This window comes from Propithecus coquereli, unplaced genomic scaffold (genome assembly GCF_000956105.1).
Source record: "Propithecus coquereli isolate 6110/MARCELLA unplaced genomic scaffold, Pcoq_1.0 Scaffold44, whole genome shotgun sequence".
Taxonomy (NCBI): domain Eukaryota; kingdom Metazoa; phylum Chordata; class Mammalia; order Primates; family Indriidae; genus Propithecus; species Propithecus coquereli.
The window spans coordinates 1,884,545-1,899,057 of record NW_012150174.1 but is presented as its reverse complement, the minus strand read 5'-3'; the positions used below and the strand labels follow the sequence as shown (position 1 = coordinate 1,899,057).

The 14,513-nt window shown below is 43.9% G+C and overlaps 1 protein-coding gene across 1 annotated transcript; it reads left to right on the top strand.

Annotated features, from left to right (window-relative positions):
• The first annotated feature begins 12,120 nt into the window (after nucleotides 1-12,120).
• Nucleotides 12,121-12,701, top strand: LOC105818229 (group XIIA secretory phospholipase A2). The gene has a single exon (XM_012654169.1). It carries the CDS (start codon nucleotides 12,121-12,123, stop codon nucleotides 12,697-12,699), a length of 579 nt encoding a protein of 192 aa, XP_012509623.1. The 3' UTR covers nucleotides 12,700-12,701.
• The last annotated feature ends 1,812 nt before the right edge of the window (nucleotides 12,702-14,513 follow it).

Here is a 14,513-nt window from a genome sequence, read left to right as displayed (position 1 = left end):
ATGACACATGATAAAGATGAGCAGCAAATGGCCCACAGCTGCTAAATTATCAGAATAGCAGATTCAGGGAGAAGGCAGAGAGAGCTGGGGTGCATCACAAGAACACTGGGAAGTGTGATGTTAGAGAACAGCTGTTTTAACCAGAAAAGCAATACCGTGCTTTACTATGTGAGTTTAGTAAAATTATCTTGGGAAGAAATTTCATGCAGGTGCTATCAAGGGGATGGAGTCCCTGGTCCACTCAACTGCCCCATCCCTTCCCCTTCATCCAAAATGAAAAATTTAAAGACCATTGGATTTTCCTAGAGAAGAAAGAAGGATGCATGTGTAACATGGCAGAGACGATGAGGGAATCCAGAGGATATCAGATCTGGTCGTACTCACAATGGGAGCCTGGGCTGGAAGCCTGAGGAATGCAGTAGGGCAAGCAAGGCCCAGCCCAGGGAATAATAGCTCAGGATTTTTGCCTGGAGTTTTTGCTGGAAGAAGAGGAATGTGGGCAGTGTGTTGAAGATACTAGGGAAATAATCTCCAAGACTACTGCAAGCAAATTATGGAGACTTGACAGCAGAGATGTTGGAAGGTAGCATATAACAGCCAAGAAGGAGGTGAGACTTGTGTTCAACTGGTAGCCCATAGGAAAATAAAGATGGACTTCTAACTTTTGTTACAAGACTAGAGGAAATTTGAGTAGGATATTAGGAAGAGGAGCAGTGACCCAGGATGAAGCAAATCAGGCCAGAGTTATACAATGTTTGGGAATCATTGTCATAGATGAGAGCCTGCCAGAATTAGGAATTATGGCTCTTTCTAGGTGTGGGCCTGATTTTAATTCCTTTTGGCACAATGAGGGGAAAGTTTTAGGGCAAATAACTGTCAAAGGATTTCCCTGTCCCTTTTGTTCTTATCCAAGGCAATGCTAAACAATATACCAGATACTCCCTACACAACTTCCATTCCTTGGAAAAGGTGGGATTCCCTGTGGTCAGATTTAACTCTGAGCTGGCTTGGCTCACTTGGTCCTAGGAATAGACAAGAAGGTGGGAACAGAGAGGAGGAATGGTGTCAACCATCCACAGCCACTGGTCCTGCTGTGCATGGGAGCACTTTTTCAGGCCTTTTACAAGCCTTGCATGTTCTTTGCCTTTGTTCTGCCTTCTGGAAGGGACACACAGTTCCTTCCAGTACCATGCTTAGAACAATAACAATAGTGCCAGCCAACTATTTTCAATTGTTTCTCCTGAAAAAGAAAGATTTCCTGTCATGGTGATACCGAACCTCCAGGCTTTAAGGGGATTTCCCAACAGCCTCCTATAAGTGACTGTGTCCTGGTTTGCGCTAGATAGTCTCAGTGTTTATTGTCCAAACTTAATCATTAACAGTGGCACCTCCTTTCACTCTCAAAAATGACCTGGAATGGAGAATAAATTAGATGGTGACCCTATTGTAATAGCCACATGTGACCAGGCTACTTGAGAGGCCCAAGAGGCCTCCACTTTTTTCTGTTAACAATTAATTTAAGTAGAATAGGAGAACACCAAGACTTAGTTCTATTAAGAACTGGAAAAACAAAAATAAAAAAGTCCACAGGTCCATTGATACAAGAATGGCATCTCAGACCTAAGCCTCAGTCTTAAGACCCAGCAAGAAAAATTTTATATTCCCCAAATATGAAATGAGGAAAATAATGGTACTTACCTTGTAGGATTGTTGTGAGGACTAAATGATCAATGCTGACAGGGGCTTTGATTAGTTCCGGGCACATGTAAAGCCCTTAATGAATTCTAGCTCTTCCAGGTTAACCAAGAAAATGCATAATAATTTATACTTTCCTGAAGACAGAAAGGTTAATTAAAATATTATTACTAAGGCAACACATTAATAAGTAAGATTACAAATAAGAACTACAGTTTTAAATATCAAGATTTAATTTTATAAAACATAGCAACCATCCTTGAAGTTTGGATGTCTTTTCAAGGTTCTTTGTTAGAAATAACTGTCACAAGAATGTGTTTATGATGCAGAAAATCAGCAGCATTTCTTGCAGCCTCAAGACAAGAGAGAACATTCCTTCTAATTTACAGACACTTCTTTCACCAGCAGTTATGAGGCCTGTAGTTTTTTAAGGCTAAGCTCTGGAATTTCCTGGAATTCCAGTAGGTAGTGCTGAGAGAGATGGGCTTGAGAAGCTCAAAACTTACCACAAAGAAAAGGCTAAAGTAGAATTATTAGCAGATGGAATGTTGAATATATAATCTTTTGCATCTAAAGTCACTACTTTGTTATAGTGAAACAGTGCTTACTCAGAATTTTCATCTGCACGAATTCCTTTTTCTTACTCTTCAGATTTCTCTTTCTAATATTAACTACTCATTTCATATCCAGGTGAGAACGTATGTGGGCAACCTTTAAGTGTACAATTCATGTACTATTTAAAATATTACTGGTTTCTAAAAAATTATATGTCCAATATCATTAAAATACCTTTTTAAAAATTTAAAGAAAACCTTAGCTAAAAGAGTATGTTAGTGTGGTAGATAAAACAATCCCTCCCCTACCCCCTAAAAAAGATGTTTACTGCCTAATCCTTGCAACCTGTGACTATGTTACTTTACGTGGCAGAAAAAGAATTCAACACCGTGGACCATTTCTTTCTCTACCTATTGAAACTATGCATCACCCAACAACTGTCAGTCTGATGGCAAAGTCATTGGAGGAGTACACATGCTTCTCCATGGCAAATCAAGGCAGAGAATGGGGCATCACTTAAAAAGTGACACATGTGAAGCAACACACACACCAACTAAGAAATCAACAAATAATTTGGAAATTATTAGAAGGATTTGAGGAATGATTTGTGCTACAACCATAACTTTTGGTACGCAGTTTTACATTTACATACTTCTGTTTATATGGAGAATCAGTAGCACGATTTTTAAATTTAATATATTAACTTTTTATATATTAATTTATATTACTTTACTAGTTAAATTTTTTGGATTATTACCCCACTGTGAGCTCCCCAAGCAATCCAAAAAATAGAACGTTGCTGATATCTCAGGAGCTCCTTGTGTTCCTCTCTTTGGCTACACACTCCTTCCTGCTCTTTCTCCAAGGTAACCCTCAACGTAAACTTTGCCCTTATTGTTCCTTTGCTTTTTAAAAATTATTTTTGTCTGATGTATGTATCCAGAAACAACATACTATTTAGGCATTTGTCTGGTTCTGAGCTTTCTGTAAACAGAATTATGTTGTATGATTCTCTGGTCACTGGCTTATTTTAATCAAAAATATGTTCTTTAGATATAGGCATGTTGATGTCTGTTGTGGTAGTACTTTCATTTTCAATGCTGAATAATGTTCCAAAGTATGAATACATCATAACTCATTCCATAACATCGGGATTGATTCTTTTTTGCTATTGCAATGGTGTTTTAAACAATCTTGTACATGTCTCCTGGTATAAGAGTTTCTATGGGTACAGACCCAGGAGTGGAATAGGCAGTGACTGTGTTGAACTTTAGTTGATAATGCCAAATTGTTTTTCTAAAATAAACGTACTGATTTATATCCCCACCAGCAGTGGGTGAGTGGCCTCCTTGCTCCACATTCTAGGCCATACTTATTTTTTATATCAAATTGGTGAGTGATGAGTACTATCACATTGTAGTTTAAATTCATATTTTCTTGATTATTGATGAGATTGACAATTTTTACAGATTTATAAGCCATTTGCGCTTTCTCTTCTGTGAAATTTCTATTCATTTACTTTTTTCCCTTTTTTATTGATGTGTAGGAGTTCTTTATATACTTGATACAAAGACTTTTGATTATGTGTGCTGCAAATATCTTGCCCCAGTTTGTGGTTTTATTTTCACTCTATTGTCAGTTATTTTTTATGGAAGTAAACGTATTTTATATTTAACAAACTCACAATTCAACAAAATTATAGTTTACAGCCGTGCACTAAATCTTTTTTAGTGCTTTATTCTTTCTCTTTATTTATTTTCTTCACACAGATCTATTTTTTCCTCCCCAGGTTATGAAACTGGCAACTTTCAGAAATGTAGCAAGTTGGGATTTTCTGTCTGTTTCCCGTCTCACTCTTGGTGGAGAAAGTAGGCTGTTATTTTATTCAGTTCTCTGATGACCAATTTCTACAACCTGTGTAAACATTGTGGTATTTTATTTTCTCTGGAGAGTTTTCTTTAAAAGCTAGCACTTTTTAAAGGATTAGAAGTTTTGTGTTGCTTCTTTTTTTTTTCTCCTGGGGATTCATTAAAACTCTCAACTTAAATTCAAACATATAGCTAGTAGTCTCTACCTTTTAGAACAGACTGCCCAGTGGTGTGCTAGAGCTGGCTCATACCAGCTTAGGAGAGCTGATTATTAAGTTTTCAGGGATTTTTCAAGGCAATTGTTAAGCCATTGGTAGTTTGGAATAAACTACGGTGGGAGAATATAAAACATGGGAATTGTCAAATACTGTAAATCAGGGCTTTATTATTTTTTTTCTGGAGAGCCAGTTATTACAAATTTCTTAGTACATACTTGGGATTACCCCCTTCTAATTCAAAGTTCCACAAATTCTTTCCTTTGTCCCTCTAGATATAGCCATACTAATCCTTGGGGAATGTGTCAAAGAACAAAATTTTAACAAATTGAGTTTTAAAGATCTAATGGGCTTTTATTAGCAATTCATGAACTGGGCAGCATCCAGTCTACAAAATAGAAAGTGTAACTGAGCAATGGCTCACTTCCAGATGTGCATAAAAGCCAATACTATGGCACTGGCTTTAGAGAAAAGAAAGGCTTTGTTGCAACGCCAACCAGCAAGGAGACAGGAGACATGGCTCAAATCTTTCTCCTTGTTTTAGCGTCTGGGGCAAGTTTTAAGGAGGTCAAAGGGCAAGAGAAAGTATTAGGAGTGTTAGCCTGGCAGAGTCTGATAGGAGGGCTTCAAATTTGGCTATTTGCAGTAAGGTTTACTGAGGCAGATTTTAGCAATGGATTTTCTGGGCCAATGGACCCCTTCTTTCTTAAAGAGTTCTGGTATTTAGAGTCCAGTCGTCCTGGCCTTCTTGGTTTCATGGGGAGGAAATGTTCATTCCAGGTGTTGTTAGAGGTCAAAGTTTTTTTCTACTGTGCATGCCCGGGCTACATGACTTGCAGTTTTGGCTCTGTCATACCTACAAGATAATTTAACATTTCGTTAGCAACGGAGTAGGGCCAATTTTAGCTGGTCCTACAGTTACAATCCCTCCTTTTGTAGTTCATTCCTCAATGTTGAGGGAATTGGGTAACAACTGCTCCAGCTACTTCCTACTGATAAAAGGCATAAGTCTGAATATGCAGAATAAAATTGTTTTACATTTAATTGTAAATACTCACAGGTCCCAGGTTGCAGCCAGACAGGTGGAGGTGGGCCAGGGAACTCTTTTGCATATTGGATAATCATTTCATGAACAGAGGGCATTGATTTAAAAATTCAAGATAAACAGCAGGTACAGGTACACACCTTGACAAGAAGGAAATCTCGACACACATAAAATTATAATTCCTAGTTTAAGTAGACCATCAGAAATATATCTTATTCCCAATGGAATCCATGAAAATAAGTTTTCTAACATTATATTCAGGTTCTTTAGGGGATACTTTGTTGGAGCCAGGTGGCTTCTTGTCTAATTTTATCTAGAGGGGGTTCAACTTCTGCAAAAATATTAATGTAAACACAGCATGATGCATTAGCCATAGCACAAACACCTTCTTGCTCAGCCAATATATAATTTAGAGCAATTCTATTATCTAGTACTACTCTAGCCAAAGAATCTAGCCCTCTTTGTTGAGCCACTGTGGTCAATGTGGTCTCATTGGCAAGCCTTCCCAGGGTGATGGAACAGTTTCTAATCATATGTTCATGAGCAGCAACTCCCCACCAGGGTAACAGAGTTCACCCAAAGAAATATTCTATACCATCCGGTAGGCTGCCTAATAAATACTTACCTGGAGGAGATATGATATAAATCTTTTTGTTCCAGCAAAAAGTTTTAAGGACTGGTCCAATGCCAAGTATTGATAGAGTTGTGAACAGAGAAAGGACTGACTAAATATCCTAGCAAACAAATACCTCCTATGTGCCAGCTGTCAAGGCATCCATAGGCCTAGTGTTGGCCATTTGTCCCACAGACAAAAATGTATTCTGAGGGGGCACAGAGAATATGAGACATAGGTGTATTAGTGAGAGGGGCCCCCCAAGTAGGGAATGAGTCATTAAGAACTCTATCCAAGAAATGAACCAAAGTTCCTGAATAATTTTTTTTCTGAGGTTAAATTGAGGAGGTAGGGATGAGTAGTTATGGAGTGTAGAGTTGTATGTATAACAAGGTAAAGCTTAGGTTGCATTAATACAGGCCTGGTCCGGTATCAAGGGCCAGCTGTCTCATTCCGTTGCCGTCCGCTTCTGGCCTCCCAGTTTGATCAGACAGAGGCTGGTTTTAGAAACAGGAACAGCTTTTCATTTATCTGGAGATCCAGGAGCTCCTTAGATCTTGCTGATTTTTCTGAAAAGTACCTTAAGATCAGTTAGGGGTTCTCAGGTGTATTCCTTGGTGGAAAAGTTAGTTGTGAGCCTCCACAGCCATCTGGTGTCTGGTCGATCTGGTCCTTCTGTTTCTTCTTACCCATGAAGGGTGTGACCTGTTTGGGAATTATAAAGGTGGCAAGGAGAATCCTGACTGCAAATGGGTATAACCTTCACCTGTGCCTACCTGCTGAGGTTCAGGCGGGTTCTGTCCCTTCTGTTCTACATGGCATGTGCAAAATGTGGAGCTGATTATCCCCTCGTGTCAGGAGCAGTAACGTCAGATAGAGCTCACAGCTGAAACCAGCCTTTCCCAGCCCTTCATTTCGTAGGAATCTGATACCACTAAACTTCCTGAATACCTGCAAAACACAGCACGTGCTGCTGTGCCTAGATGAGGAGCCTGTGGCTCCCAGCCAACCCTGGTCCAGTGGAACAAATAGGAACAGCAAGAAAGGCCTGGAGAACCCCCACTTGTTCCCCATTAGATCTTCCCATAGGGGTCAAGAGGTCAGCACCACCGTGTCCTTAACACAGAGAGTGTGGACCCCGTTGCCATATTCCCAGCTTGCCCAGGTAATACATTGTTCCAACTGGGTGACTCCACTTACTATTAATGTTTGAGTTACTACATTCCTGTAGCGCTGCAGGCATCTGTATCTGATATTAGTAGGCAAAGCCTGAGTTCAGTGGCATAGTATCAGTGTTTCTAATGCCCTGGCTGTGTAGCTTTTCCTGCTAACCTGTCCGGCTGCAGGGAAGTGAGGCCTGTGCAGTGCACAGAGCCCCGAGCTTGAGAGGGCCTGTGCTTGGTTTAATGCTCTGCTTTCGTGGGCTTGGAATTCCTAGTAATTTCTGCACAAGAGTCTCCACACTTTTATTCTGCACTAGTGCCTACACATTAGTAAGTGGTCCTGACCGCCACAGTAGCTCTAGGGTGGAGCCTGAGATTTTGCATTTGTGACAAGATCCCGGGTGATGCTGATGCTGCTGGTCCTCGGCTCACGCTTGAGTAGCAGGATTCAGTCACAGGCGTGTAAGAGCAGCAACTTGGCAGGAACCTGAGAGATGGTAGCTGGAACACCAGCCACAAAATGTTGAGTGAGGCATAAGTTCGTCTATTCCTTAAGCTTCTGCATTTTGGAGTGTTTTGTTACAGCAAGGTAGCCTTGCCCTAAGTAAAGGAAGTGAAACAGCAGGTCTCACAGCTTGTTCTGTTCTCAGTTATTTAGCTTTAAATGGCTTTGGAAAAGGCCTTCTATGAGTGTGCGGTGGGAACTTGGCTCTGAGCGGGTCAAACATGAGCTCAGGCTGCCTGGTTCCCCTCCCCTAGTGCTGGGGGGTGCTGACGGCAATGGCCTTTCCGACCTGGGGGGCTGGAGACGGAGTTTGGAACTAGGCCTCTTAGATCGCTAGCCCAGACCACGCAGTGCAGCCCAGCTTACCTGCGTTCTGCTTTGGAGTTTGCGGCCAAACCTCAAGCTAACAATAAAGCTGCTGGTCATTGCCCTTGGAACTTGTCTCCACTGAGGACCTTGTGGGTTTGGTTTGGGCATAAGAGTCAAATGTCCCTTGGATTCCCTAACCATAATGGCCAGCATATTACCCTAAGTTTACCCCAGCTTCTGACAAAGAACGTTTGTTGTAAGAAAACAAAAACAAGTTATTTTAAGCAAGATATTATGTGGTGTGTAATAGCTCTAATATTGTTTCTAGGAATGCCACCCTGTCCCTAAACCTATTAAAGCACGGGAGCCGCCCTAAATGTCTTCAGTGTCCTATGAAGCGCTGTGCTTCAGATCATGTTCCCACTGGCACTGGCATCTGTCTTTGTGGGACCACAAGGCTAATGGCCGGCTCATTCATCCGCCCATGGCAGTTTCTAGTTCTCTGTCTTGCCCAATTGCCCTGCCTCTCTCCCCATCTTGCTACCCAGTGTGTTTCCTCTTCACTCTTATTCTCAGTCTAAGATTCAATCAATCCCTTCGTTCCTGAGTGAACTTGCTGTGTTCATGCCTTGGGGAGGTCTACACGTTCCCACTCGCTTTAGAAAAGCAGAGCATTGTGCCGTGTACCAGAAGCGGCCGATGAACAACTTGAGACCCACGAGCCCCCTCCTCTTTGTCCAGGCACTGCCACAGCGGTGAGCTCCACGTGGGCTTTGACCCGTGTCATGCAGGCACAGCCTGGCAGCACCTTGCTTTGGGTCGGCTCCACGGACCTTCCACTGCGTACTCCAGGGAAACCCGCTGGGCACCCACATGTGCACAACCAAGAAAGGCAGGAAAGTTAACGATGGGGGGATACCCTTTACCAATAGGAGATGGAAGCCGGTGGGTAGGTGCTTTTCTCTCTGACTCCCAGTGGAGGGTGCTGGGACACTTCTTACTATATTCCTCAGAAAGTCCCAGTGGGACTGACCACCAGTCATGTGGCCTTTACCTGTGGCCAGCCCTGTAACATGTCCTGGCATTAGCCTTGCTCCTTCCTGTTTTACTCCCCCGTCTTTCAGTCTTGAACCCCAAGGTCAATCCCAAGTAAAACACCTGGATGGCAGACTTTGGGTCAGCTCTGCTTCCAGAGAAGCCAGGCTAGGAATCCTGGGAAGGCAGTGGGGGTGGGGAGAGGGCACAGTGGGGGACATTCTTCTATTGTTTGATTCTTCTATTGTCTGGCCAGCCTGTTATCCAAGTGGAACCTCCATTAGAAGTAAGAATCAGTAGGTACCAGCCATCACTGCAAGCTGGGTCATCTCTCCCCCCACAACCCGCTTCCTTACTCTTCTGTCACTCTGCTGCCCCCAGATCTCCACAGCTGAGCCCCCTGACCTCGCTACCTACAGATGCAGCCCAGCTCATGGCTTCGTATATGAAGTACTGAAGGGTCGTCAACCTGTAGTCTCTCGGAAACCCTCCAACTACAATCTGGGGTTCTGGGGAGAATGGCACACCCACACTTATCCAATAGTGAGAGAGCCAAAGGCATTGCTTCTGATCAAGGAACTGATTTTATAGGAAATGAAGTATGACAGGGGGCCCATGCTCACAAATTCCCTGGTCTTAGCATGTTCCCTATCATGCTAGAGTGGAGAGGGGGTCTCCACAGCTGACCTTCTTGGCCTTGTTTAGTGTATCACAGGTTCTGAGTCAGACAAACCAGCCTTCAGTCCTGGCTCTGCATCCGTTACCTGTGTGACCTCAGAGAACGTCCTAAACATGTACCTCTAAACTGCGGTGTCTTCACCAAGAATTTCAAAGATTCTCTGTGACTTAGATCAAATAAAGCATGTTAACATAGAGCATAGTGTTGCATTTTCAGTAAAAAAAATCAGCAGCTATTATAATACTATTCACTGGCTTGCCATACCCTAGTAGAGTTCGGAATGCCACCCATGTGTGCCTCTGTTTAGGCTCTTGTTAAATTGTGTTGTGTCTGTCTGCATGTCTCAATTCCCCTTTAGAATAGTAAATGTTGTCAAATGAATGGAAAGTTACACAGGAAAATAGAAAGGAAAGCATTTTTATGACCTGTAAGCTACTGTCTAAATGTTAGTTAGTTAGAGGGGCCTGCAGTCCAGCAGGGGAACAGACACATGTGAAAGCAGCTCTGAGCAGAGGGGTGAGATGACCCAGCAGCTGTGAACCATGTGCTTGGGAACCACAAACTCTCTCCCAGAATCTGGGGTGTGGCTACTGGGAAGGCTCTTCCAGGGAGGAGAATTTTTGCCTGGATCTGAATTCAAAGTCAGTGGCAATAAAGAGGAGGGAAACTCATGTGAGAGCCATTCTTTAGGTAGAATAAAAAGAAACTGTTTAAAAATTAGTTCAGGAGTAGGGGCTAGAGTTGGTGAAGCCAGTGTATCCGGAAGGTTCAACAATATAGTTATTGTCACTAAGAATATTGGCAGTGAATATGTCAGATCAAGAGCTGTGAATGAGCTGTGGAAATTTTCCAGAAGGGTGGGAGAGGATTATAAAGTTCTATCAACAAATACAATAGAGAGATGCTTTGTGCCCGAACATTACTAACCAGATTGTCTACATCAGCAGCATCTGGAGGGTGTTTGAACAATGCAGATTCCTGGGCCAGAATCGTGGTGGTTCTGGCATAGCAAGTTTGGGGGGGTCTTCAGGAATGTGTTCTTGAAAATCCCTCTCATTTAGAAATCACAAGTGCAGATACCATTGGTAAAACTGGAGAGAAAGGAGTAAAGAATTCGGCAGTGCTTTCAGAAAAGATAAGTCACAAAGAATTCGAGGTGAAGAAGGTGGAAATGGCAGAGGGCGGCAAGTGGCTGCGGACCCCTCTCTCCCATTTGGCTGTTGAGGAGGCACCGCAGGACGCCTCGCCCGCGGGTGAGGATGGGAATACTGTGGAATCCACACGGCAAGGGCAGGCTTCAGGTTTTTATTACAGGGGAAGCAAACAGGCAAAGATAAAGGGGGATCCTTCCCACAGAACCTCTCGCCCACGGCTCATTGGAAGGCAGTAGAGGAGGGGCAGGTAGAGGTGTGGGGAGGATTGAGCCTGACTCACAGGGAAATGAGTTTCTGTGCAGTGAAAGCAGGGACATGAGCCGGGTGAGGAAACCGTGGTTGGGCACACTGGTTAGGGCCTGCAGGTTGGGTTTGTTTATTGCTTTGGGCTGAGTGTGGGGTGCTGAGCTGTGGTCGGCTAATACTGATCGGCCCACAGAACTGAGCCCCAAAGCCCAAGGGAACTGTCAGATGAAACAGTGGGGGTGCCTTTCTGACCTTCTCACAACGATGCTGGGCCCTGCTATTCACAGACGTTCTCTAGAGGACAGAGGGACAACAGAGGCAGAAAGGAGAGAGAGAGTGGTCAGTGAATGGCAGTGAGGCATACTCCCAACACGTGCTTAACGTGAAAAATTTATAAAGGAGCTAGTTTTTAAAGCTGACACACAGCATTCAAACTTGCAAGCAACAGGCCTAATGGGCCAGGTCTTCTGCTTTGTGACATTTCTAATTACTGGAAGGAGATCCAGGTTTTTTCCCTAGGAAAGGGAAGATCTGTTTATCTATGAATTCATCTTTTACAAGGTCCCAGCCTATTTATTTTTCTTACATGTACACCACATCCCCTAGGGATGACACTCTTTTACTCATTAAGAAGAAATCCACCTCCAAATCCCTTTCTAATGGAGGGGCTATAAACGGCTCATTGAAGGAACAGACCCCAGGACACTCACAACACCTTGGCCAGTGCTCTTTCTACCCCAGCTCCTTGCCTCCATCACATGACAAATGTTCTTTTCTGGGAACTTGTAAACCCCTTAAAAAGATGAAGGTGGGGGCGCTGGGCGCGCGGCTCCGCTGCGGCGCTGCCGCCGGGAGGCGGCTCTGTGAGGGCAGCGTGGGTGCCGCGGGCTGGGAAGGAGGCGTGGGCGTGGAGCCGGCGGCGGCCGCACACCCCGGGACCCCCGCAGCTGCCTAGGGCGTCCCGGGGGCTCCGTGGGGGCGCGCCCGCCGCCGCGGCTCGGGGGCTCAAGGATCCCGGCGCGGCCTGGCGCTGCGCGGATGGCCCGGCTCCCGCGGCCCCCGCTCCGGTTCCTACTGGCCCTGCTGGCCCTGCTGGCCGCCGCCGTCGGGTGCCAGGAGCAGGCCCAGAGCACCGACTGGAGGGCCACGCTGAAGACCATCCACAACGGCGTGCACAAGATAGACACGTACCTGAACGCCGCCTTGGACCTCCTGGGAGGCGAGGACGGGCTCTGCCAGTACAAGTGCAGCGACGGATCTAAGCCTTTCCCACCTTATGGTTATAAACCCTCCCCGCCGAATGGCTGTGGCTCTCCACTGTTTGGTGTTCATCTTAACATTGGGATCCCTTCCCTGACAAAGTGCTGCAACCAACACGACAGGTGCTATGAGACCTGTGGCCAAAGCAAGAATGACTGTGATGAGGAGTTCCAGTACTGCCTGTCCAAGATCTGCCGGGCCGTGCAGAAGACACTGGGACTGGCTCAGTACGTCCAGGCATGTGAGAAAACGGTGGAGCTCTTGTTTGACAGCGTCATACATTTAGGCTGTAAACCCTACCTGGACAGTCAGCGAGCCGCATGCAGGTGTCGTTACGAAGAAAAGACTGATCTTTAAAGAAGATGTGAAAAGATTAAGACCTTCCAAGAGTTTATATTTTGATGTTAAATCCCCAAAGTAAAACAAAGTGGGGGAGGTAGTGAGGAGGGCACGTCTGCCTTCTCAGGCATCTTCCTGGTGGTGTCGCGTAGTGTGCCACATTGTCTGACAAGTGTGTGTTAAGGGGAGAATTTTTAAAAAGAAGAATATATAACTCAATTTTCACAACCATATTTACAAAGAAGAGATCAAATATAAAATTCATTATAAGGTCCATTCACCATCATTTGGAAATATGGGAGATTCTTCACTTATATTAATAGAAGTATTATTTGTTTACTAGGAAATTTTAAATACACATTTATGCCTGAAAAGAACTGAATTTATTTTTTCTCTAATTACACATAATTTGTTGTTTCTCTTTAGCCCATTGAGCATATAGATAAGTCACACATCTATGAGGACTAGTCACACGGACAAAGTTTCCATGTCTGTTTCTCTTGTAACATTGAAACCATCATCTGGTTTCCTCCCAGGGAGCAAACCAGGATGTCTAAGTATTACGTAATATGCCTGGAAGACGCTGTGAACAAGATTTGGAAGCATAGCCACTGCCATTTTATGAACCACCCGTGACAAATGTCATCTTCTGCTATATAACCTTTGCCTAAATTGGAGAAAAGATGGATTTAATTAAACAAATGAAAAGTTTAACATCACACACCAGGGCACTATTTGCTCTTATGCTTTGATGTTTATTCCCTAGCACTTGTTGCCCGCGGTGGATTCTGGGATGTTTTTAAAACACTATATAACCTTTTACTAATTGTGGTCTTAATAAAGATTATTCTTGATACTGAAAAAAAAAAAAAGATGAAGATGGTTTATGGTAATTCCAGGTTGGAAGGTTTGGTTTGGGAGAATGCCATCGGTCACAGCAGTCTCAGCTCCTGGAATCGGAAACCTGGACTTTGTCCCCATTCCATTTTGCCTTGCCTGTCTCTTACAGAAAGTCTCATTACAAAACACACCTTCCCAGTAGGGGTTGTGACATGGAGTTCCCGTCACAGACAGACCTAGTACAACTTCGACTCTGTCATGTACTGATGTGTGGAAGGACATTTAATGACCTGGAGGAGTATAGCTAATGTCTTAAGGGAAAGAGCACAATAAAATATGATTCCGTTTTTGTTCAAAGACACGTTCCCCTAGTGAAACACACCCTAGGACATTGTCCATCAAATGGTACGTGTGTTTCCAGATAGTGGGAAAAATTCATGTTATTCTGGGTTTTCAGAATTTCCTGCAATGACATGTTCATTCACTTACTCATTCATCAGCTATTCACTGAGTGCCTTCTATGCGCCTCACTGCGCTACATACTGGGCATAAAATGGGAGGACACAGGGGATGACCAGCTCCAAGATATGCCTCCATGAAAATGGGACTTGTAATTGAGGGGAAAATGATTATACACGTCAAGCGAGAAAGCTCATGCTTATGTGATGATAAATCAGTTAGATTCCAATAAGTTAAATGGGAAAGACTATGTGTACAAAATGCATAATGAAAGAAAAGAGAAAGCAAAGTGACACTGGCCATCCTGATTATTGTCTCCCCAGAGAAGAACAATCCCCAGGTACGAACCTCATGTCTCATTCCCATCCTGTCTCATCATAATAAGTAAAATCAGAATGGCTCAGCTGTCAAAGGTCACCTGCCACTTTGCTTCCTGCCCTCCAGGCAGCAGGCTGGCAATTACTGCCATGGGGAGGACAGGAGAAAAGACCTCCCTCCTGTTCTTCTACTTAGCAGGCTGAGCATCAGAAATG

Bases quoted from the DNA above. Each gene is read 5' to 3' on its own strand.
- LOC105818229 (XM_012654169.1), top strand. From the start codon at position 12,121: ATGGCCCGGCTCCCGCGGCCCCCGCTCCGGTTCCTACTGGCCCTGCTG.